The sequence below is a fragment of the Camelina sativa genome, chromosome 16 (assembly GCF_000633955.1).
Source record: "Camelina sativa cultivar DH55 chromosome 16, Cs, whole genome shotgun sequence".
Classification (NCBI taxonomy): domain Eukaryota; kingdom Viridiplantae; phylum Streptophyta; class Magnoliopsida; order Brassicales; family Brassicaceae; genus Camelina; species Camelina sativa.
The window spans coordinates 26,910,344-26,932,626 of NC_025700.1; the positions used below are offsets into that span (position 1 = coordinate 26,910,344).

Consider the following 22,283-nt stretch of genomic DNA (forward strand, 5'->3'; position numbering starts at 1 on the left):
TAAGAACCATGAAAATAGATCTCCAAGCAAAAGATGTACACTTACCTGAACATCACTCCACTCCACACACCGAAGAAATTTTGTTAGAGCTCTCTTTTCAGACATTAGAGAGAAACGAAACTTCCAAAGAAGTTGTCTTTCATCTCCACTCAGTGTCCTTGTTGGCGGATATTTCAGAACTCTTTGTATGGATCTTTAGACAATAGGGGCAAACAAAAGAAGAAATCACCTACCCATGAGATTATAATTTTATGACTATATTTCAGGAAACTGTTTCTCTGAAGATACTTACTTCCGCTCGATATTGCTTGGCTTGAGATCCCTGTCAATTATGCCACGATCCAAGCTCCTTGCCAGCTTTAGTTGCTTGTTCTCTGAAGGATTAGTCTTTCCCAGTTCTGTATCCCAGACGGTAACAAATTCGTTTGTTGAACCAATTGGGGCAGTTATGAACAAATTGGCTCCAGACTCCTTGAAATCAAAAGCAGATCGACATAAATCCACTGGTCATTTCACTATTGCAAAACACGCATACTCAAATATCCTTCAGACAGAAATAATCGCAGTAAATATTGCACCTGAAATACGACTCGATGCTCAAAACTACAGAAATCAATAACCACGAACAGATGTGAGCTTCCATGTTTGGAGCTTTCCTGTTCCTTGATCTTATCCAAGGATTTCAACATAAGTCGATCCAGCCAATCAATGCTTTTGATCTGCCCCCTCTCATACTTATTCATGAGCTTCTCCAAACGCTCCAGCTCCCCACGCTCATGCCGTGGAACCTAAAAGTATGAAAAAAAAACCCAAGAAAAAGGAAGTCGTCATCAAGAACAAATATTTCGGATTATACATCTAGACTTGAAATGTATCAGAAACCTTTCCAGGAGTAGAGGTTGGAAATGAACCATCCGCTTCTTTCCCCTGCCAGAGCCTGAGCTTCTGCTTTCCTGATTTCATTTGCCCTTTACTATTAAAAAGAAGGACTGTTGCCCCACCAATCAGTCCCTCAGTTTTACCACACGAAACATCCCATACCTGATATGAACAGAAACTTTTGTGATAAGCATAAAAAAAGAAGACGAAAACAAGAAGGTACCACCATAAAAACAAGCAATGAAGGCAGAGATTTGTTTACAGTGATAGCAAGTTGTGAATGAGCAGTCAAGTCCCGATATTTAGAACTTAGAGTAATGAGTTCGTTCCAGCAGTATGGTGGTCCTGTAGTTTTCAATCTGGGAATTAAGAAGAGAGCTAGTATGAAAAGAAAAAAAACACAATAGAGCACTTCGGACAAGAGTCATCAACATCATCTAACCAGAAAGAAAAAAAAAAAACCTTGTTCTCATAGGAAGGCCAAAAGGAGCTCCATCAATAGACAATGCACACTCAATGTAAAGCTCTGGTTTTTTCTCCTCTGCGACTGTGACAACTCCTAAAAACACACAAACTCATCTCAAGAACTAAACCCATTTGCAAATTTTGGGTCTTCTCCTAACGCAAGATTCTAAAATTCCCACACACCAATCAACCAAATTAGAAGAGAATCAGATTCAAATTCAAATTCAAAATTCGTTTACCCGAATCAGTAGATTTGTTGACGGGGAGGTTACCATCAAGCTTCTCGATACGAAAAGTGACGGGCGAATTGATATCGCAGGAGAGGAAGAAACGAAATTCGCTCGCACCCATCTGCGATTTTTTTGTTTCTTAAGGATCAACAAAAAAATTAGGGCTTTTCAATATCTGTGGAAGAGTGGGATCATCAATTTGGATTTGGAGAATTTGAAATCTTGGGAAAATTCGAGTCGTCGAGAGGAGTACACGACCGACTAAAGCCTTCGTTCTTAATGTCCCTAGTCTGCTTAACGTAGACGGCTCAGAGGGTAACTTTGGCTGTAAAACATAAATAAAAATTATTTTACTAAAAAAAAAAATTGCAGTAAAATACAGTTTAGAATTTTAGAAGTGTTTAATGTTTGAGAATACAACAACAAACTAGCACATAATATATCATAAATAATTTTTTTGCCTTGTGGACGAAAACAAACATCAATGATGTAGAACCAAGCTCTGCTCGAGGGAGAATCAATTGAGAGCGATGCTGGTATCCCAAGCAGTATATATAGTCACATAGGCTGCAACAAAAAATTCCAATAAAAAGACACCCTGTCGATCAGGGATTTATCTGTTTCCACATCATTACATGCTTCTTGAAAGTTATTAATAGGTTTCGACATTTGGTTAACCGTTCGGTTTCGGTTCGGTTGTATTCGGTTTCGGTTAGTTTAGATATAGTAATATAATAATTATTTGGATATTTTAGAAATTTTTGGTTCGGTTCGGTTTGGTTTTTTTCGGTTCGGTTTCGGTTTGGTTAGTTGAAGAAGTAACCATAACTAACTAACATAAATTATATTGAAATTAACCAAACAAAACTAATATATACAAACCGGTAACCAAATAACCGATCGAACCAAACCGAACCGGTATATTATCACGAGACTATAAACCGAATCAATTTAGCTATACAATGTCATTCTAGTTATAAATGGTATCACACCTTTCGCAGGAAAATGGCCATTCATGTTGTTATCCCGAAGAAAAGAAAGAAAAAAAAGTTGTAAGTGATATGCTATTGTTGAATTTATTTGAAGAGAGAGATCAAGGATCTTTAGGTTTCTTAATTTCTTTAGGCTTTTATAACCTGCAAACAAGAATCTTGGTAAACAAGTAATGATAACATGATATACAACATGGCCATATGACGATATATATATATATATATATATATATATATATATATACCAACGTTAATGGAAAATCAGAGAAAATCCAACATCCAAATGCAATCATATCAAAACATATCACTTTGGAGAATTTGAAAAGATAAATAAGATTTTTTGTCTATTTAGGTTTTTTAGAGAACCACAATCCTAAAACAGATAAGAATATCAACAAGCCCTTGTAAATTGCAGCTTATGATTATAACTAAAGATTATCCAAGTAGACGACAAATTTGTATTAATGTGTACAAATGGGCTACTCAATCTATCTTCACTAAACTTGGAACATAAGAGGAGCACACAAGTGGGAGCGCATATCTCTTAACTTGTTCAATCTTCACAGGTTTGAAGTATCCATCTTGTCCAATGATGTGAGCTGTTTGGTACCAAAAATTCCCGGTCGATACATCTCCAACAACATGGAAAAAAACAGCGACTCTCTCCTCCTCATCAATGAAAAAGCTCCGAAAACAAGGGTATAGCGAATGGCCAGTGAACAGATCCGTCTTGTCCACTTCCAAGAACTTGCTCCACGACACTTGACCGTGATCAGTCTTATTCGTAACCCAAATCTCCATTATATCCCAAGGTTCATGTAACACAGCAAGCTGCTCGTCTCTGACACAATATATATTCAGAGCGTCTTCATCAGAAGCGTGAAACGGCAGAGACAGACGTGGTCCAAATCTCTCTGATGTAAAATCAAAACAAAGCAAAAAGGCTCCAGCCTCTGCCACTCCTTCTTGCATGATTATCTTCTCTTCAGCACAAAAGTAAGCATTACCATTCAGAGACTGGCCATGTCGATTGCTGAGAGACCGTATTTCCTCGTGGGGAGTGAAAACAAGAACCCTCCACGATTTAGAGCTAAACTCATAGATCTCGGACCCAGAAAAAAGCTCGTTGCATCGATAATAATGAAACATCCTCAAGATTTTGTGGTTACGGCTCTTGTCATACCCAAGAGCAAACCAATGATCAAATTGGTCAACATCGTTTCTGGGTTGGATCCAGCTGCTTTGCCCCAGATATGGGTTCCATACCAATAGCCTCGAGTAGTCCTTGAGGACGCATAACAGTAAACCATCACAGTGAAAGGTTTGAAATACCTCGATGTGGTTAAGTACACTTACTTGCTTTATAGATGGATAACCCAAGTCACCACCGTCGTCGTTTCGGATTCCTTGGAGATCGAGTCTCAAAGCGCAAACCCTAAAATCCCTCATTATAAACCCTATAAACTGACTCGTTGCTGCTTTACCAACGATCCGATTTTTGGAGAGAGCGTTCCATTTTTTGCAACTTAATCGCACTGATCTGAGAGATGTCATAGGAACCCTAGAGAGTATCTCCTCTACCAATTCCTCTGGAAGATCGAACATCGTATTCGTCGACGTCGTCGTCGTCGTCATTCCAAAAAAAACAAAAAAAATTACATAACCGGCGCATAATAGATCTGTGATATTTATGTAACTATAAGTACTAATATATTGTTTTACATATTTCTTATCTCCAAATTATAACGTAAATAGAAAATTTTAAGATAAATGTCAAAGATCAAATTCTATTTTTTTTACCATCGTAAATCCTAGTCCTTGCAGATAAGTAGAGGCTTTGAACTTCTTAAAAGGGATGCACCAAAGAAAGATTGAGGAGAGAGCTCTCTTTGAGGTACAGTCCACCAATGGAAAGCTTGGTCACCCGTCCGCTTGTACGATTGCATTTGATTTCCTCCCATAGGCAGCAACCGCTCTTTGTGTCGTTAGTCCGAGTAGGGAGAAGATTACTCGATTTGCTCTTTTTCAGTAATTTTTTTGTAAAAATGTGAATTTTCATTAATGAAAATATATTGTAGCGTTTACAATAGCTTGGGATACAAACGCCAGTCCTTGCCCAAAAAAACTAAAAACAAGAAGTGTTCCTAACCTCAACAAGTCACTAGATGAATCTGAGCCAGTTTGCATTAGGTGGGGAAGCAATTAGACATAGACAACAACCCCTATCCTGGACAACGCAAGTCTGGTACAAAGGAGCTATTCCGAGACATGCTTTCATGATGTGGCTTACACATCTTAACAGGCTTTCTACCAGAACTCGACTGGCTAGCTGGGGAATGCAAATTGATACATCCTGCTGCATTTGTGGTATCCACCCCGAAACGAGAGAACATCTACGAGTTCTTATATAGAGACACTTTGGTGTTCGCATACAACCAGACCCGGTCCACAGGGGAAGCCACTGAAGTCAAAGATTTGGGTCTCAAATTTTGAAAGCTTTTTTACTTAGAAATAAAAGGCATTTTTTTGTTAGATATGTATAAGGGCTCATATGTAAAAGGCTTTAAAAAAGTATGTAAAAAGCTTTAAAATGACACATTTTTTATTTTTTTGGTTAGGGCACTCCTGATTGCTGGGCCGGCACTGCATACAACAACAATTTCCACGACGTTGTTGTTCACGACGTCACTGAAGTCACTCACAATGATTTCGAGATGTGTGAATCGTCTAAACCGCTTATGAGATACACAAGTGGATCCGACTCAATCAGTCTAACCAAACCAGGACTCCAACAGTTCATATGCGGAGTTCCTGGCCACTGCATGTCGGGACAGAAACTTCAAATTCACGTTTTACCGGCCTCGTTGGGTCCCGTGGCTGCTCCGGTTCCTAGACCGGTCCGATCACCGAGCTCTTCCTCGTCTCCTTCACCAGCCAACGCTCCACAGTATCAGCATCAGATGGCTCCATCACCTCTTCAAAGCGGTGCCTCGAAGTTAGCTTCTTGGATCGGCTTTAGCTTGCTGGCATTGATCTTAGCATTCTAGTCTTTTATCATTACATCTCTGTTTTTTTAAGCGAGTGTCAACGTTCGTTTAATTGTTAACAACAGATTCTTTTTAGTTTTTTTTTTTTTTGCATTACTTTAATGAGTTAGGTTATGCTTCCTTGTAATATTAGTTTATTCATCAATGCAATACTTCTTTTTAATAAAGAATATCAAGGATACAATATGCAGTAATGTAGTATCACCAGACTGACACCAGTAATTCACCACCATAAACAAGTGACTCCTTTTTTTTTATATATAAATCTATATATACAACAAATACAAATCTTCTAAACTGTTGTACCATCCAAATTTGAATTTTCAATGAATTAAAATTGAAACAAAGGATATATATATATATATATATATATATATATATAACATTCAAGCAGATGAGGGAGTTAGCTATAATTAATTATGGACTAAAAGATGTATCTATGAGCTTCCCTCTGTCAGCTAAGTCTTTCGTTATAGCTTTCAAGTTTCAAGAGTACATCAAAGTGAACTTACCAGCAATAACTTTTCCTTTCAAACGTCCCCACTCCCCATAGTAAAATTCAGCCAACTGAAGGCAGCAAAATATTAATTAAATATACATAACAGTTTTAAGAGAGACTTTTTAGCTTCAACTATGTGCTAAAGAGGTGTAATTATGGACTTGATTAGGGACTTTATAGTTCCAACATGCCCACGTTACTTACATTATTACATTACATCCTCTTATCTCAAACGTTTACTTCTTTCGTATATTACTCATACACTACAAGCCCTTCTAATATCTCAAACGTTTGCATATATCTCGAAAAAGAATCTCGCTTAACCTTAAAACTTCTCTTTTCTGTTTCTATCTCCTCCACTCTTGTCTTCTCTCGAAAAGAAATGGTAAATAGTAAGAAGAAAGTTGTAACTAAAACCCCTCCATCTCTAGCAGTTGTCAAAAAAAAGTCCCGAGGAAGCAAAGATGATGTTCCTGTTGAAGCACCGATTGTGACTTCGTATAATGATCGGATCAGGCCGTTGCTTGACACTGTGGACACACTGAGGAACCTGAATGTGATGAAAGAAGGGATACATCTTCCCACCATTGTCGTGGTTGGAGACCAGTCCTCAGGGAAGTCAAGTGTTCTTGAGTCCTTGGCAGGTATCAGTTTGCCTCGCGGGCAAGGAATCTGCACTAGGGTTCCTCTCGTCATGAGGCTTCAGCGAAGCTCTAGCCCTGAACCTGAGATCTGGCTGGAGTATAGGAACAAAGTGGTTCCTACGGACGAGGAAAACATTGCTGAAGCTATTCGTGCTGCAACAAATGTGATTGCTGGTAAGCTCTCTCTCTCTCTCTCTCTCTCTCTCTCTCTCTCTCTCTCTCTCTCTTTAAGTGTATTTTTGCTGCAAACCTGCAAGAGGGATGACTGAGAATGAGAGGTTTATCTGAAAGACTGAAACTTGGAAGCTTGAAAGGAGTTAATTATATACTTGTCATAGAAAAACCTGAAATTAGATGCGTATATATATTCCTAATTTGGTCTTTACTCATCCATTTTTTAAGCTGCTTAAACTAGTTTTGCTATATGATGGAACTTTAAAGTGTTATTATATGTCAGAGGCTAACAAGTACTGACTATAGTTATTGATTGAGTACTACAAATATACCTGTGCCGCAGGATCTGGTAAAGGAGTCTCAGATGCTCCCTTGACCCTTCATGTAAGGAAGGCTGGTGTTCCAGATCTTACCATGGTCGATCTTCCCGGGATAACTCGAGTTCCAGTGAATGGACAGCCGGAAAATATTTATGAGCAGATTTCTGGGATGATTATGAAGTACATCGAGCCTCAAGAATCGATAATCCTCAACGTTCTGTCAGCTACGGTCGACTTCACCACCTGCGAATCCATCCGCATGTCTAGAAAAGTTGACAAAACTGGCCAACGGACTCTGGCTGTTGTCACAAAGGCAGACATGGCTCCAGAAGGTCTCCTGCAGAAAGTAACAGCGGATGATGTGAGTATTGTACTTGGTTATGTCTGCGTCAGAAACCGCGTAGGAGACGAGACATATGAAGAAGCAAGGATACAAGAAGAGTTACTTTTCAAGACTCATCTACTACTGAGCCTGATCGATGAAGACATCGTGGGCATCCCAGTGTTAGCTCAGAAGCTAATGCTTATCCAAGCAAGCATGATTGCCAGATGTTTGCCTGAAATTGTACGCAAGATCAACCAGAAGTTGGAAACTGCTGTCCTTGAGTTGAACAAGTTACCAACAGTAATAGCTACTACAGGGGAAGCATTGATGAAACTGATGGAGATCATTGGTTCTGCCAAAGAATCTCTATTGAGAATTCTCGTCCAAGGAGACTTCTCTGAATACCCAGATGATCAAAACATGCACTGTACTGCTCGCTTGGCTGATATGTTAAGCCAATTCTCAGATGATCTACAAGCAAAACCAAAGGATGCAACCGAGTTCTTGATGGATGAAATCAAGATCCTTGACGAATGCAAATGTGTTGGACTGCCCAATTTCATCCCTAGGTCAGCCTTCTTGGCTATACTCTCACAACATGTACATGACATACATGACAAGCCAGTAGAGTTCATCAAGAAGATATGGAACTACATTGAAGATGTTATCTCATCAGTCATTACTAAACATTCTGAAAAATTCCCACAGATTCAATCTTCAATCAAAAGAGCAGGTCGGAATCTAATCTCCAAGATCAAAGAACAATCAGTGAACAGAGTAATCGAAATCGTCGAGATGGAGAAACTCACAGACTACACATGTAACCCTGACTACATGACTTGTTTGACTCAGAAGACAAACCAACAAGAGAGCTTCATCTATGCTGTTTCGAAAGATGGGAACAAACCTGAATACTTCTCTGTGACTGGATTCGGGAATTTGAAGATCTCGCATCTGCGAAAGTATCACAGTCATCTGCTGCATCCGGCGTTCGATATGAAGATGAGGATCACATCGTACTGGACCATCGTATTGCGAAGGATCGTGGACAACCTTGCGCTGTATCTTCAGCTATCTGTGAAGCATCTCGTGAACGGTCAGTTTCAGAAGGAGATTGTGGCGGAAATGGTGGATGCGAAAGCTGGCGGAGGAGTTGAGAGGGTGTTGGAGGAGTCTCCGTTGGTGGCGAGCAAGAGGGAGAAGCTGAAGAACAGTATCAAGTTACTGAAAGAGTCCAAGGATGCTGTGGCCGCCATTGTTGATCAAAACTGATGATCGATTGTTTCTTGATCGGGTCGGGTTATGGAGATCGTTGATTGGTTTGCTTCGGTAAAGTTGGGTCGGATTTATTTAGGGCCTCTTATGGGTTTTATTTTGTGGAGTTGGGCCTTTTGTGTCCCTTCTTCTTTTAACTTTTAGATTTTCAAGTTTATGTTTTTAACCTTTATTTTATTTTATTTGGTATAGTAATCGATTGATTAAGCGTAACACCACCTCCATTAAGTGTCCAAAGTAAGCTCTCATTCTCAGATTCAATTCGAATGTCTCACTTGTTGTTTGGTTTCCTGATTAGGTTAAATTTGTGTTGGTTTTGGTGAATTTGGGTATGTATTCCATTTTGATGAAGCTTTAAATTATCAGAATTAGGCAAATCTTTGTGGTTGTACTTTCGATTGTTGTTTGATGGCTAGCTAATTTTTCTCACTAATCAATGTCTTGCCGAATCAGATTATCCGTATGATGAATAGAATAGAATAGTTAGAATTGGGAACTAGGGATGTTGTCTTTTACTTGTTTAATGTTTTCTTCTCTTTGATTTTAGGTTTGAAGTTTCAGTGTGGTGTGAATGATTGATGTATTTGTTTTCCTTGGAGGGTCCTTTTTTTTCCTTTTTTTTTTCACCAAGTGCTTGTTCACGGCATTGCTTGTCCTCCAGTATGAGTATCTCCCGTGCTGCAGTTGGTTCAGGTTAGTAGTATATTCTTCTTTTCTTTTTGCTACTTATTGTTTCGTTTTTGAGTGAGTTTGATTGGAAAAAAATATTAAAGAAAACTCTTAATTGCAACATCATCTCAGGAAGAAATTTTAGAAGGGCAGTTGTGTTTGGGAAAACTCATGTCGTTAAGCCCAAAGGGAAGCACCAAGCAACTATTGTCTGGCTACATGGGCTTGGGGACGTTGGCTCAAGATCATTCCTTTCTGTCCCAATGTCCCAAGGAAAATCACCTAGCATACTAGTTTATTGTACATTGCTTCCTTTTTTTACGGTTTACTTCACAGTCTCGATCCGGGGTATCTGGAATGGTAGAAATTGTAAATGATCTGAACACTATTGACTACCAGTAATGAATGTAACTTATGTTAGAGTTTTCAGTTTTGACATTGTTCACCGGCTTGATTGATATAATAAACTTACTTGATACACGGCTAGTTTAATCATTATCTTAAGTCTTTTTCTTTTTCTGACTGCAGCTGGTCCCAGATGTTTGAGACCCTTCCCCTTCCAAATGTGAGTTATATAAGTTTTAAGTGATCTCCAGCAGGCAGCAGTTGCCTTGATTTATTTTAAACGTGCTCACTGCTCAGTTAATTTATCTTTATGAATTCTAACCCATCTATTTATGTATTTGTTATGTAAAGATCAAATGGATAGGATATGCCCGACTGCTCCTTCTCAGCCAGTAAGTTTGTTTGGTGGTATGCCCGCCACAGCTTGTAAGTATATTTGCCATCATAACATTCGTCTTTCATTCTGTTTAGTGAATTCTAGTCCTAATGGAAATCTAGTAACAAATTTCTAATCCACTCTAACTTAGTTAGGTAAGTAAGCCAATTTCTAAACCACTTTAAATTGTTTAGAGTGTGTTTTTTTTTTTACTGACAAAGAAGATCTTCTACATTAAACTAAGGCGACCCTCGAACTACTGTCCACAAATCTATCTCAATCACTAATCATCTGAAGCGATAAACTGGCGGCAAAAAAGCCTACTAAACTTATAAAAAAAAAACATTTGTGATGGATGTGAAGATATTTTTGCCTATTTCAAAACGCATCAGAGATATGTGGAGGACAGTTAGGATTTTGATGCTTAGTTAGTTCTATGAAACCTGTAAAGCACGAATACATTTAGAATCTTGACATTATATTCTAAACCAAGCTAGGATAATGTTAATTCACTCTCTATGCATAGTTAAATAAAACAAGAGGGTAGAGAGTAGACAACTTTCTACTTTAACATTAATGGGAACACTAATTCCAAGAAATTATGTTCTGAACGTTGTCTACATAACTTAAATCATCTGCTACAAGTCTACAACACCATTCGAAATTACCAAGAAACGAAATCTATCAAGTATATTTATGAGCTTCCCTTTGTTTAGCTTAGCCATGCCTTTAGTCATCATAATTCCAAATGTGTACATGCAAATTCCAAACGTCAACACCGGAGAATTCAGCCAATTGGAGCCAATAAAATATTCAAATACACACATACTCCTATAATAAAGGATTTAAGAGAGACTTTTTAGCTTCAGCTATGAGCTATATAGGCTCAGTTACCTACTTACTTAGCTTTTTTCAATTCCAACATGCACGCTACTTGCATCCTTTCATGCAATTTACTTCTTCCATTCGTATATTCCTCATATACACAAGCCCTTCTAGTATCTCTATATATATATATATCTCTGCATATCTCTAAGTCAAATCTCACTTACCCTTAATTAAAACTTCTCTCTTCTGTCTCTTATCTCTTCTACTCTTTGCTTGTCTCAAGAGATCGAAATGGGAGGTAGTAAGAAGCACGTTGTCACCAGAACCGCTCCTTCTCTCGCAATTGTTGAAACTAATCCTCATGACAACAGAGATCTGGTTCTCATTGAAGCACCGATTGTTTCTTCTTACAATGACCGGATCAGGCCGTTGCTTGACACTGTCGACAGGCTAAGGAATCTGAATGTGATGCGAGAAGGGATCCAGCTTCCCACCATTGTCGTGGTTGGTGACCAGTCTTCCGGGAAGTCCAGTGTTCTTGAATCGTTGGCAGGCATCAGTTTGCCTCGTGGACAAGGAATCTGCACTAGGGTTCCTCTTGTCATGCGACTTCAGCGAAGCACTAGCCCTGCTCCTGAGATTTGGCTTGAGTACAGCGGCAAAGTTGTACCTACGGATGAGGAACACATCACTGAAGCCATTTGTGCTGCAACAGATGTCATTGCTGGTAACTTCTCTCTCTCTCTCTCTCTCTGTCTCTCTCTCTCTCACAGTGTTAAATGTTTTGCTGCAAACCTTCAATCTAGAACCTTCAATCTAGAATGTGACATACAATCTAAAACTTGGATGTTGAAAGCACATATTTACTTACTTAGAAGTAGCTTAATAATGTTGTGAAGGACTGAAGGTGTTATCTGGTTCTGGAAATCCTACTAAGGTCTTTAATGTTTTGATTTTCTTTTCATGCTAGTTTGATATATGTTGAAACTTCACAGTGTTACATGAAACTGAGTAGTGAGTACAATCTACTCCCTAGAGGTGTTGTATGATTCTGGAACTCCTAGTTTGGTCTTTACTGATATGATAGTTTTACTGTTCTTTACATTAGTTTTGCTATATGATAGAACTTTATAGATTAAGTGTTTGAGGCTATAACCAGTTTTGACTACTTGTTTTAGGATCTGGCAAAGGGGTCTCAGACGCTCCATTGACCCTCCATGTTAAAAAGGCTGGTGTTCCAGATCTTACCATGGTCGATCTTCCCGGTATAACTAGAGTTCCAGTGAATGGCCAGCCTGAAAACATTTATGAGCAGATATCTGGGATGATCATGAAGTACATTGAGCCACAAGAATCAATAATCCTGAATGTTCTGTCAGCTACGGTCGACTTCACCACCTGCGAATCAATTCGCATGTCAAGACAAGTTGACAAAACCGGTGAACGTACTCTGGCTGTCGTGACAAAGGCTGACATGGCTCCTGAGGGTCTCTTGCAGAAAGTAACAGCAGATGATGTGAGCATTGGATTAGGCTATGTCTGTGTCAGAAACCGCATAGGAGAAGAGACGTATGAAGAAGCTAGGTTGCAAGAGGAGTTTCTTTTCAGGACTCATCCAATGCTCAGCCTGATCGATGATGACATTGTTGGCATCCCTGTTCTAGCTCAGAAGCTAATGCTAATCCAAGCATCTATGATTTCTCGCTGTTTGCCTGAGATTGTACGCAAGATCAATCACAAGATGGAGACCGCTGTCCTGGAGTTGAACAAGCTACCAATGGTAATGGCTTCTACTGGAGAAGCATTGATGGCATTGATGGACATCATCAGTTCTGCCAAAGAGTCTCTGCTAAGAATCCTCGTCCAAGGAGATTTCTCTGAGTTTCCAGATGATCAGAATATGCACTGTACCGCTCGCTTAGCTGATATGTTAAGCAAATTCTCAGACGATCTGCAGGCAAAACCCAAGGATGTGAGGGAGTTCTTGATGGATGAGATCAAGATTCTTGACGAATGCAAGTGTGTTGGACTGCCCAATTTCATCCCCAGGTCAGCCTTCTTGGCTATCCTGTCACAACATGTTGATAACGTACATGACAAGCCAGTTGAGTTCATTAAGAAGATATGGGACTACATTGAAGTTGTTCTGTCATCTGTGATTGCCAAGTATTCTGAAAATTTTCCCCAGATTCAGACTTCTATCAAACGAGCGGGTCGAAACCTAATCACCAATATAAAGGAACAATCAGTGGAGCGGGTGATGGAGATCGTTGAGATGGAGAAGCTGACAGATTACACATGTAACCCTGACTACATGACGTCTTGGACTCAGAAAACTAGTGAACAACAAAACTTCATTCATGCTGTGCTATACGATGGGAAGAGGCCTGAGTACTTCTCGTTAACTGGATTTGGGAATGTGAAGATTTCGCATCTGCGAAATTATCACGCTCATCTGCTGCAACAAGCCTTTGATATGAAGATGAGGATCACATCGTACTGGACCATCGTCTTGCGGAGGATCGTGGACAACCTTGCGCTGTATCTTCAGCTATCTGTTAAGTATCTGGTCAACAGTCAATTTCAGAAAGAGATCGTGGCGGATATGGTGCATCCAAGAGCTGGAGGAGGAGTTGAGAGGATGCTAGAGGAGTCCCCGTCGGTGGCGAGCAAAAGGGAGAAGCTGAAGAACAGTATCAAGCTATTGAAGGAGTCAAAGGATGCTGTGGCTGCGATTGTTGATCAGAACTCTGGCTATGGAGATCGTTAAGCAATTGCTTCTTTCACAAGCTTTTGGTGAAGTCGGCGGGTCTGGTTATTGGGATCGTTGATTGATTTGCTTCGGTTAAGTCGGGTCGGGTTTAAGGGCTCTCTGATGGGTGTTTTTTTTTTGGATTTGGGCCGTTTGTTTTTTTCTTTTTCTTTTGAACTATCGGATCTTGTTTATGTTATTGTCGTAACGTTTTAAGCTTAAACGTATCGTGGTCTTTTACCGTTTGGAATAAAAAATTAACTGTTTTATGTTTTATGAATTTTATTGCAGAATTTAATTTCATCAACTTTTTTTTTTTTTAACAAAATTTTTTCGTCAACCTTAAAGACTAAAAAAATATAGTGAATTTGTTATTCTAATACGATCTAGGATAATTATATTACTTTATGAATATGTTTTCATCTTGGTTCCGATTATTCCATATACTTCAATAAAAGCATTAGATTATTTTCAATTCAGTTGCTAAGTCCCAAAGAAACATATTTTGAGACTTGAAGATCAACAGTTACCAAAATTCAGATTCCAATGTCTTAACCACTAAACTAGACAATAGAACGCTTTGGCACAGATTCACCCATTTACTGTATTAACTCAAATAAAATAAAAAGAAGTTACTTAGTAGACTAGGAAATGTCGAATAAAGTCAATAACTTCGTATGATGGGTTTGCTCGGTAGATGAAAAGAAAAATAAAGAGCAAGTCCGGACATAATTAAAGTAAAGTTAAAACCCTTACAAGAGCTTCATTGGCCTTGTGAGCATAATCAAAAAGAAATCAGTATCATTCACAAAAGTGGAAAACATTAAAATAAACTATATATGAACTCACCATTATTATTACCCTATATTAGAAAAACGCTTTCATTCACAAAAGTGGATTACAGTATCGATTACAACCTTCTTTCTAATTTTTACTAGTAAAAACTTTTAAACTTTTATTGTTTTGTATTACCGAATGGGCTGAACAGTTGTTAAAGAAAGACAGTGATCAAGATAATACATGTGAATAATGTATATTATTAGTATTTTACATATACCCTCTTGTTCTAAAAATTAGGAGCTAGCAACTTTCAAAATACTTTGTAAAAGCTAAAACACCAAATGTCTAACATTTACATTTATTTCTTGTACAAAAAATCAGGAACAGCTTTTCAAACTTTTTCTTCACAAAAGTTAAAACACCCAAGGGCATCCACTCTATATATGTCACCACCAACAAGAGCTTAACTCACTAAAAACCTTAAGTCTTTATCTTTTTTCTTACTTTCTTTGTCTCCGTAATTTCCTAATCTCTAGCAAAAATTGGAGGCAGTAAGATGCCGAATGTTTATGAAGTTAATGTGGAAGGTGGGATGTCTTCTCTTTCAATAACCAACACAAATCTCCACGAGCATGTCCCTAATGAAGCACCAATTGTGTCATCTTACAATGACCGGATCAGGCCGTTGCTTGACACCGTCGACAGGCTGAGAAACCTGAATGTAATGAAAGAAGGGATCCAGCTTCCAACCATTGTCGTAGTTGGAGACCAGTCTTCGGGGAAGTCAAGTGTTCTTGAGTCCTTAGCCGGAATCAGTTTGCCTCGTGGGCAAGGAATCTGCACTAGGGTTCCTCTTGTGATGAGACTCCAAAGAAGTTCTACTCCTGAACCTGAGATATGGCTCGAGTTCAATGACAAAAGAGTTGATACTGAAGAGGAGCATATCGCTGAAGCTATTAGCATCACAACTGAGGCAATTGCTGGTAACTTCTGAATTTTTATCAAAGTATTAAAGTATGTATATGATATAAACCTGCAAGACTGATTCTTAAAATTAGTCTCCTCCCACATAGAAATATACCTAGTTGCAATATTAATAGAGCATATGTGTTATTCAAGGAATCTGATTTTCATATTGCAACTTGACTATAGCATATTTGTGAATTGTGACTAATAAATGGATTATTTCTCTGTATCACACTGTTAAAAAAAGTATATTATATGATGTAAATCTGCAAGAGATTCTTAAAATTAGTCTCCTCACACTTAGAAAACTAAGTATACTAGAGCATATACATGTGTTATTAGTAATCTGAATGTATTGCTGGGAACTTGTAACTAATGTTGCAGGATCTGGTAAAGGGGTTTCAGACACTCCCTTAACCCTCCATGTGAAGAAGGCTGGTGTTCCTGATCTTACAATGGTTGATCTCCCTGGGATAACTCGTGTTCCGGTGAACGGACAACCTGAAAACATCTATGAACAAATCTCCGGAATGATCATGAAGTACATCGAGCCACAAGAGTCCATCATCCTCAATGTTCTGTCAGCTACAGTCGACTTCACCACCTGTGAATCCATCCGTATGTCTCGACAAGTCGACAAAACAGGGGAACGGACTCTGGCTGTCGTGACAAAAGCCGACATGGCTCCTGAAGGTCTCCTGGAGAAAGTAATGGCAGACGATGTGAGTATCGGACTAGGTTATGTCTGTGTGAGGAACCGTATAGGTGACGAGACATATCAAGAAGCTAGGATGCAAGAAGAAGTACTTTTCAAGACTCATCCATTGCTTTCTATGATAGACCATGACATTGTTGGCATCTCGATTTTAGCTAAAAAATTGATGCAGATACAAGGAACAATGATTTCACGTTGCTTGCCTGATATAGTACAGAAGATCAAAGAGAAGATGGAAGCAAGTTACTTCGAGTTGAATAAGCTGCCAATGGTAATGACTTCAACTCAAGAAGCTTTGATGACTTTCATGAACATTATTGGTTCTGCCAAGGAGTGTCTCCAAAGGATTCTTGTACAAGGAGACTTCATTGACTATCAAGATGATCAAAGCATGCACTCAACAGCTCGTTTAGCTGACATGTTGGGGCAATTCTCAGGAAATCTACAAGCACAACCAATGATAGAGGAGTTCTTGATGGATGAAATCAAAGTTTTAGAAGAGTGTAAGACTATTGGATTGCCTAATTTCATCCCAAGATCTGCGTTCCTAGCTATTCTCTCACAACGGATTGATGCAATTCATACGAAGCCGGTCGAGTTCATCACAGAAACATGGGACTACATTGAAGGTGTTCTGTTATCTGTTCTTACCAAATACTCTGAAAACTTCCCACAGATTCAGTCTTCAATCAAACGAGCCGGTCGGAATCTGATCAACAAGATCAAGGAACAATCAGTGAACCGTGTGATCGAGATCGTGGAAATGGAGAAACAGACGGATTACACATGTAGCCCTGAGTACATGACAGCTTACACACAGAAGATTGCTGCACAAGAAAACTTTACCTATGCTGTAGTAAACAATTATTCCAACGTCCACTCATTAACTGCATATGGTTTTGGGGAGGTTACGGTTTCCCATCTTCGGACGTATGACGCGCAGTTGCTTAGGCAAGCGTTCGACATGAAGGTTAGAATCACAGCGTACTGGAAGATCGTTGTAAGAAGGATTGTGGATAACCTTGCTCTCTACATTCAGTTCTCTGTGAAGAATCTTGTGAACAATCAGTTTCATAAGGAGATCGTTGCGGAATTGGTGAGTCCTGGTGGTGGAGGAGAAGTTGAGAAGATGCTGGAGGAGTCTCCGTCGATGACGAGCAAGAGGGAGAAGCTTAAGAACAGTATTAAGCTCTTGAAAGAGTCCAAGGAAGCAGTTGCTACCATTGCTGATCAGAATTCGGGGTAGAGAGATTGTTAAGTGATTGCTTCTTGGTGAAGAAAGATCGTCTGTTTAGGGTTTTCTAATGTTTTTTTTTCCAAGTTTGGGACTTTGGTTATCTCTCTTATGTTTTAAAACTCTGTTTTTTTTTTCTCTACGTCGTTATGCGGTGGTCTTAAATTAATGATCTTATAAAATAAATAAATTATGAAAATAATTTATTGCATTAGTTAATTTAGTGAAATATTGAAAATATTACCAGATTAAATTGTTTCAAAGTGACAGCTAAAAAAAATGGAAGATAGAGATAATAATTTAACATTTACTACATTAATCTCTGTTGTGCTAAAAACCATGAACAACTTTCAAACTTCTACTTCGTAAAATGTTAAAACACCAAACGTCATCACAAGCAACTCTATAAATGTAACCACCCCATCGTGAGAGTCTCTTCCACCAAAATAAAGTTAAATAAACCATCTTCTCTGTTTCTATCTTTTGCCTACTTCCTCGATCTCTTTTTGCAAAAATGCAAGGCAGCAAGATCCCTAACGTTGATGAACCCGATGTCGAAGCTGGGATGGCTTCTCCTTCTTTAACCAACGAGCATGAGCCGATGGCTTCTCCTTCTTTAGCCGACGAGCCCGCCGAGCATAATTCCACTGATGAAGTGCCCATTGTGCCTCCTAACAATGATCATCTTCATAACATCGTAGAAGGGCTCAGCAACTTGAATCTGGGGAGAGAAGGGATCCAGCGCCCTACCATAGTCTTAGTCGGAGGCCACGACTATGGGATGTCTAGTGTTCTCGAGTCCTTGGCAAGACTCAGTTTTCGTGGGAAAGGACAAAGCACTCGGGTTCCGCTAGTGGTGAAGCTTCAGAAAAGCTCCAACCCTGTCCCAGAGATTTACCTTGAGTATAAAGGTAAAGTTGTTACTACAGATGAGGAACACATAGCTAATGCAATTGGCACTGCTACTGATGAAATCGCTGGTATGCTCTGCATTTCTTTCTATATAGTTCATTTAGTTACCAGTCCCTGAAGTTAATTAGATGTGTACATATAATGAAATCTTGATAATTTATGTTTAGTATCTAATGATATTTTGTATTATTCCAGGATCTGGTGAAGGTGTATCAGACATTCCCTTAACTCTCCATGTGAAGAAGACTGATGTTCCTGATCTTACGTTGGTTGATCTCCCTGGTTTAAGAATTCCTGTCGATGGAATTCCAAAAACCATCTCTACTAAGATTTACAATATGATTAAGAAGTTCATCAAGCAAGATGATTCGATCATTCTTAATATTTTGCCAGCAACAGTGGATTTCACAACTTGTGAGTCCATACTTATGGCCAAGAAATTCGACAAAAAAGGGGAAAGGACTCTGACTGTGGTAACAAAGGCTGACATAGTTCCTGAAGGGCTGCTGGAGAAACTCAGTGCGGATAACATGAGTATCGGTTTTGGATATGTTTGTATCCGAAACCGGGTTGGTGATGAAAGTTTTGATGAAGCGCGCAAGGAAGAAGAGTTACTTTTCAGTAACAATCCATTGCTTTCCTTGATAGACAAGAATATCGTAGGCATTCCGGTTTTAGTTAAAAAGCTGAAGCAGATCCAGGAAGTGGTGATATCCCGACTAGCTGCAAAACCGCCCCTGAGGAGATCAACCCGGTCAAAATTTCTAAACCCCTACTTGCGGTAACCTTTCAGATATTCATTTTCTTTGCTTGTATGAGTTAAGGCTCCATCTCTCTTCTGTTCCATATATCTAAATAAATGAAAAGCCAATAATAGGTATTCTGGACTGGTTTAATTGCCAAACAAAAAAGTGTGTTGAGTTTTATGCTCTTGACTACGTTGAAGTTGTTCTCACATTACCAAATATTAAGACAACTTCCCTCTAAATCTGCAAGACAAAGTAACAATCTGTGAACAGAGTAATTGAGATTATTTTGAGATCTGGAGAAGATGAATGATTCACACATGCAATTATGTAATCCAGATTGCATGACATCTTCGACTCAGAAAACAGCTTCATNTATGAGAAATGTTATAATTCGAAGTTTTTATTTTCCTGAAACGTCAAATGAGTTGCACTATTTTTTTTATATACTAGTGGTACTGGTATGTCACACTAGTTTTTAATTTTACCTAATCCACTCATAAATTCATAATTGTGTGTGTTTGCAGGGGCCGTGGTTCATGCATGTAATAAACAATTGCTTTAGTTTGACTAGTTAACACTTCCATTCGCTCTTTCTTCACATAACACAAAAGCACGTTACGTACGTATTCTTTTTTTTTTTTTGAATGAATGTAAAATTTTATTCATCAAAAAAACCATTGCTTTACAACAAGTGTAACAGAGCTAAAGATGAAAAGAGGCACATATGAGAGATTACATTATGAGCTGGTTTCAAACCAGTGCGTAAGGATGTCTTCATATTGCCGATTGCCTGAATTCAAGAGGAGAAGGAGCCTATTTCTGATAGTCTTGTCAATTTGTTTCACTAGTCGAGTTGCAGGACTTGGAGCTTCGCCATTTTTGCGATTATTTCTCTCTCGCCAGATTGTGTGGACCGTAGCCTGAAGTGTGTATCGCAAAAATAGCAGGGGAATCCGCGCCATTGTAGAAGCTGAGATGAGGTTTGTGATTTCTTCCCAGTCCGATGTAGCTATGTTCCAAGGAACCCAGAGGATAACTTACACCAAATCTGCTGAGAGTATGGGCATTGGAAGAAGAGATGGTTCCTAGTTTCCAGTGGGTCATTGCATAGGGGGCATGATGAATCACTTGACGAGTTCCATTTCAACATTCGGTCACCTGTTGAAAGTCTATTGAGCATACAGAGCCATGTGATAAAAGCGAACTTTGGGGTAGCCTGGGAGGACCATACCCCCTTCGTCCATGCACATTCCGGTTTTGCTGAACGCAGCTATTGCCAAGTTTCACCAGTCGAGAACCGTGGCTTGAACCCTGTTCTCCATTTCCAGAGGTGCAGATCCTCTATATGCGGTTTCATTTTATCAGTTCTGTGTTGAACCGTATGGTTGGTTATCGATTCGTTGAGGTTACCGTTTCGTATCGTCAGAAGTATGAGCATTTGCTCTGTTCTCAGTGAAGCATCTAGTGAACGATTAATCAATTTTATAAGGCGATCGTCGTCGCTATTGCTTGTTGGTGAAGAAAGATCGTGTTTCTAGGGCTTGCTAATATTTATTTTTTAAAGTTATGATCTATTTGTTTATATGTTTTTTTTTTCTGTACGCTTAACGTTTGGTTATGTGGTGTTTCTAGTTTAATGTAAATGGAATTTTATATTAATGCTTTCATAAAATTTTATAAGAGAAAATTATTTATTATTGCATTATTGGTGAAATATTTAAACGAAAGTTAAATTGTATATCTTGAAAACATAGATAATCACAAGGTAAAGGGATAAAAGTTCAGATCACAAATTTCTTGCAATCTATGAATCTATATATATGGATGGACATATGGTGGTTCAAAGTTCTTAGTGGCTAAAAAAAAGTTAAACCTGATTCTACTCTGCCACTTTTGAATCTTGAAATAATAGTAACATAGTGAAAAATAAAGGAAAAAAGATGGCTAACTAATAGTTAAATAAAAATCACTGATAATTATTTTCAAGATGTAATATAAAGGTATTTGCAAAAATATTCTTATTTTATACCATTTTGCAAACATACCCTCTATATTGTTTAGCTAAAATCAATTTGTTGTATGTTTATCTTTTATATATTAGAAGTAAATATTGTGAATTTATTTTGCTGTTGTATACATGTTATTAAGAGTATGCAAATTTTATAGTAAAAATATCTAAAATTTTATACAACATTTATTATACAAACTATAAAGTAAAGAGTTATATACTCAATCTTTTGCATATTATTTTTAAAATGAAAGTAGTTGAATTTGATTTTATGATTTTGTAGTATTTAAATAATCTTATTATCAAAGATATATATATATATATATAGATATCTTGAAAATATTTATTAATGATTTATAATTAATAATTATTTTAGCTTTAAAAATAAAAATTAACTAATTTTAGCTTTAAAAATAAAAATTAACTAATTAACTAAAAATTAAATAATTAATAATTATTTTAGCTTTATCATGATTCTTTGTCTTTTGTGTGCGTGCGTCAGCAGTACTCTTCACTTCCCAACGAGTTGCTCTACTCATTACGTTCCGTCATATCAATCGTGTCTTCTTCAGCCCACGAAAACATCACCACAAAGGCGCTGCAAATGTATGTGATTGATTTGATAGTTTATGAGGTTTAACTTCTAGTCCAGTTACACATCCGTTGTAGAGGCTCGTTCAGTTAAAGCGGAACTGGAATGAATTTGGATGGGTTTCTAATTAGTTGCTCATGGAGTGTTTACTGTTTAGCGTTAGCCTAGCTTCTGTAGTCTCTCCAACTAATCATGCTATAGTTAATTCTTCATATATATTCCAAATGGGTATGTAGATATTTTATTAATGTCTGCAATAGCTTAACTAATGAAAAAAAAAAAAAGCACTCTAATTTGTTCTTCATATGTATTCCAAATTATGAAGCAGCTCTCAGTCTCTTATACCTATTTCCTCAGTTTACCATGGTTATGGAGAACGTTAGTGTCTAACCATGGTAACTGTCAACTATTTTATGGCTTTGTGATCTTTTGAACTCTGGATTTGTCCTTATGTTTTTCTATCTTTTTGTGGTATTATTGCTGAATTGTCATGTTGAACGTTTCCCA

General features: G+C 38.2%; 7 protein-coding genes and 1 long non-coding RNA gene across 9 annotated transcripts in view; 6 read left to right on the plus strand and 2 right to left on the minus strand.

Moving 5' to 3' along the window:
• The window catches only part of LOC104754091 (phosphatidylinositol 3-kinase VPS34-like), an 11,467-nt gene extending 9,574 nt beyond the window's left edge, over nt 1–1,893 (minus strand). The window contains exons 1-7 of the mRNA XM_019237863.1: nt 1,584–1,893; nt 1,342–1,438; nt 1,142–1,238; nt 883–1,041; nt 579–788; nt 293–471; nt 40–193 (exon numbers count right to left, since the gene is read on the minus strand). Of these exons, the coding sequence (XP_019093408.1) occupies nt 40–193; nt 293–471; nt 579–788; nt 883–1,041; nt 1,142–1,238; nt 1,342–1,438; nt 1,584–1,695 (1,008 nt within the window). The 5' untranslated portion in view covers nt 1,696–1,893. The remainder of the gene's footprint in view (nt 1–39; nt 194–292; nt 472–578; nt 789–882; nt 1,042–1,141; nt 1,239–1,341; nt 1,439–1,583) is intronic.
• On the minus strand, nt 3,050–4,171 carry LOC104754092 (F-box/kelch-repeat protein At3g13680-like). The gene has a single exon (XM_010476249.1). The coding sequence runs from the start codon at nt 4,169–4,171 to the stop codon at nt 3,050–3,052; it is 1,122 nt and encodes a 373-aa protein (XP_010474551.1).
• LOC104754093 (uclacyanin 1-like) lies at nt 4,422–5,613 on the plus strand. The gene is made up of 3 exons (XM_010476250.1): nt 4,422–4,500; nt 4,869–4,933; nt 5,185–5,613. Exons 1-3 carry the CDS (start codon nt 4,422–4,424, stop codon nt 5,611–5,613), a joined length of 573 nt encoding a protein of 190 aa, XP_010474552.1.
• LOC104752719 (dynamin-related protein 4C-like) lies at nt 6,495–8,860 on the plus strand. Its single transcript, XM_010474924.2, has 2 exons — nt 6,495–6,930; nt 7,274–8,860. Exons 1-2 carry the CDS (start codon nt 6,495–6,497, stop codon nt 8,845–8,847), a joined length of 2,010 nt encoding a protein of 669 aa, XP_010473226.2. The 3' UTR covers nt 8,848–8,860.
• On the plus strand, nt 9,033–10,041 carry LOC109129579. 2 transcript variants are annotated; one of them, XR_002035814.1, is made up of 3 exons: nt 9,033–9,087; nt 9,398–9,543; nt 9,652–10,041. It is a non-coding gene; the product is annotated as an uncharacterized LOC109129579 (long non-coding RNA). The 2 variants fall into 2 exon arrangements; XR_002035815.1 differs by having other exon boundaries at nt 9,087–9,179.
• Nucleotides 10,046–14,055, plus strand: LOC104752721 (dynamin-related protein 4C-like). Its single transcript, XM_019237981.1, has 4 exons — nt 10,046–10,084; nt 10,216–10,290; nt 11,352–11,795; nt 12,247–14,055. The coding sequence occupies exons 3-4, from the start codon at nt 11,360–11,362 to the stop codon at nt 13,836–13,838; spliced, it is 2,028 nt and encodes a 675-aa protein (XP_019093526.1). The 5' UTR covers nt 10,046–10,084; nt 10,216–10,290; nt 11,352–11,359; the 3' UTR covers nt 13,839–14,055.
• On the plus strand, nt 15,021–17,577 carry LOC104752722 (dynamin-related protein 4C-like). The gene is made up of 2 exons (XM_010474930.2): nt 15,021–15,583; nt 15,951–17,577. Exons 1-2 carry the CDS (start codon nt 15,157–15,159, stop codon nt 17,525–17,527), a joined length of 2,004 nt encoding a protein of 667 aa, XP_010473232.1. The 5' UTR covers nt 15,021–15,156; the 3' UTR covers nt 17,528–17,577.
• LOC104754094 (putative dynamin-related protein 4A) lies at nt 18,030–19,212 on the plus strand. Its single transcript, XM_010476251.1, has 2 exons — nt 18,030–18,495; nt 18,623–19,212. Exons 1-2 carry the CDS (start codon nt 18,030–18,032, stop codon nt 19,210–19,212), a joined length of 1,056 nt encoding a protein of 351 aa, XP_010474553.1.

Bases quoted from the DNA above. Each gene is read 5' to 3' on its own strand.
- LOC104752722 (XM_010474930.2), top strand. From the start codon at position 15,157: ATGCCGAATGTTTATGAAGTTAATGTGGAAGGTGGGATGTCTTCTCTT. The intron at 15,584-15,950 runs GTAACTTCTGAA...CTAATGTTGCAG, and splicing joins CACAACTGAGGCAATTGCTG to GATCTGGTAAAGGGGTTTCA.
- LOC104752721 (XM_019237981.1), top strand. From the start codon at position 11,360: ATGGGAGGTAGTAAGAAGCACGTTGTCACCAGAACCGCTCCTTCTCTC. The intron at 11,796-12,246 runs GTAACTTCTCTC...TACTTGTTTTAG, and splicing joins TGCAACAGATGTCATTGCTG to GATCTGGCAAAGGGGTCTCA.
- LOC104754092 (XM_010476249.1), bottom strand. From the start codon at position 4,171: ATGTTCGATCTTCCAGAGGAATTGGTAGAGGAGATACTCTCTAGGGTT.
- LOC104754094 (XM_010476251.1), top strand. From the start codon at position 18,030: ATGCAAGGCAGCAAGATCCCTAACGTTGATGAACCCGATGTCGAAGCT. The intron at 18,496-18,622 runs GTATGCTCTGCA...GTATTATTCCAG, and splicing joins TGCTACTGATGAAATCGCTG to GATCTGGTGAAGGTGTATCA.
- LOC104752719 (XM_010474924.2), top strand. From the start codon at position 6,495: ATGGTAAATAGTAAGAAGAAAGTTGTAACTAAAACCCCTCCATCTCTA. The intron at 6,931-7,273 runs GTAAGCTCTCTC...CCTGTGCCGCAG, and splicing joins TGCAACAAATGTGATTGCTG to GATCTGGTAAAGGAGTCTCA.
- LOC104754093 (XM_010476250.1), top strand. From the start codon at position 4,422: ATGCACCAAAGAAAGATTGAGGAGAGAGCTCTCTTTGAGGTACAGTCC. The intron at 4,501-4,868 runs GTACGATTGCAT...ACATCTTAACAG, and splicing joins GCTTGGTCACCCGTCCGCTT to GCTTTCTACCAGAACTCGAC. The intron at 4,934-5,184 runs GTATCCACCCCG...TTTTTTGGTTAG, and splicing joins TACATCCTGCTGCATTTGTG to GGCACTCCTGATTGCTGGGC.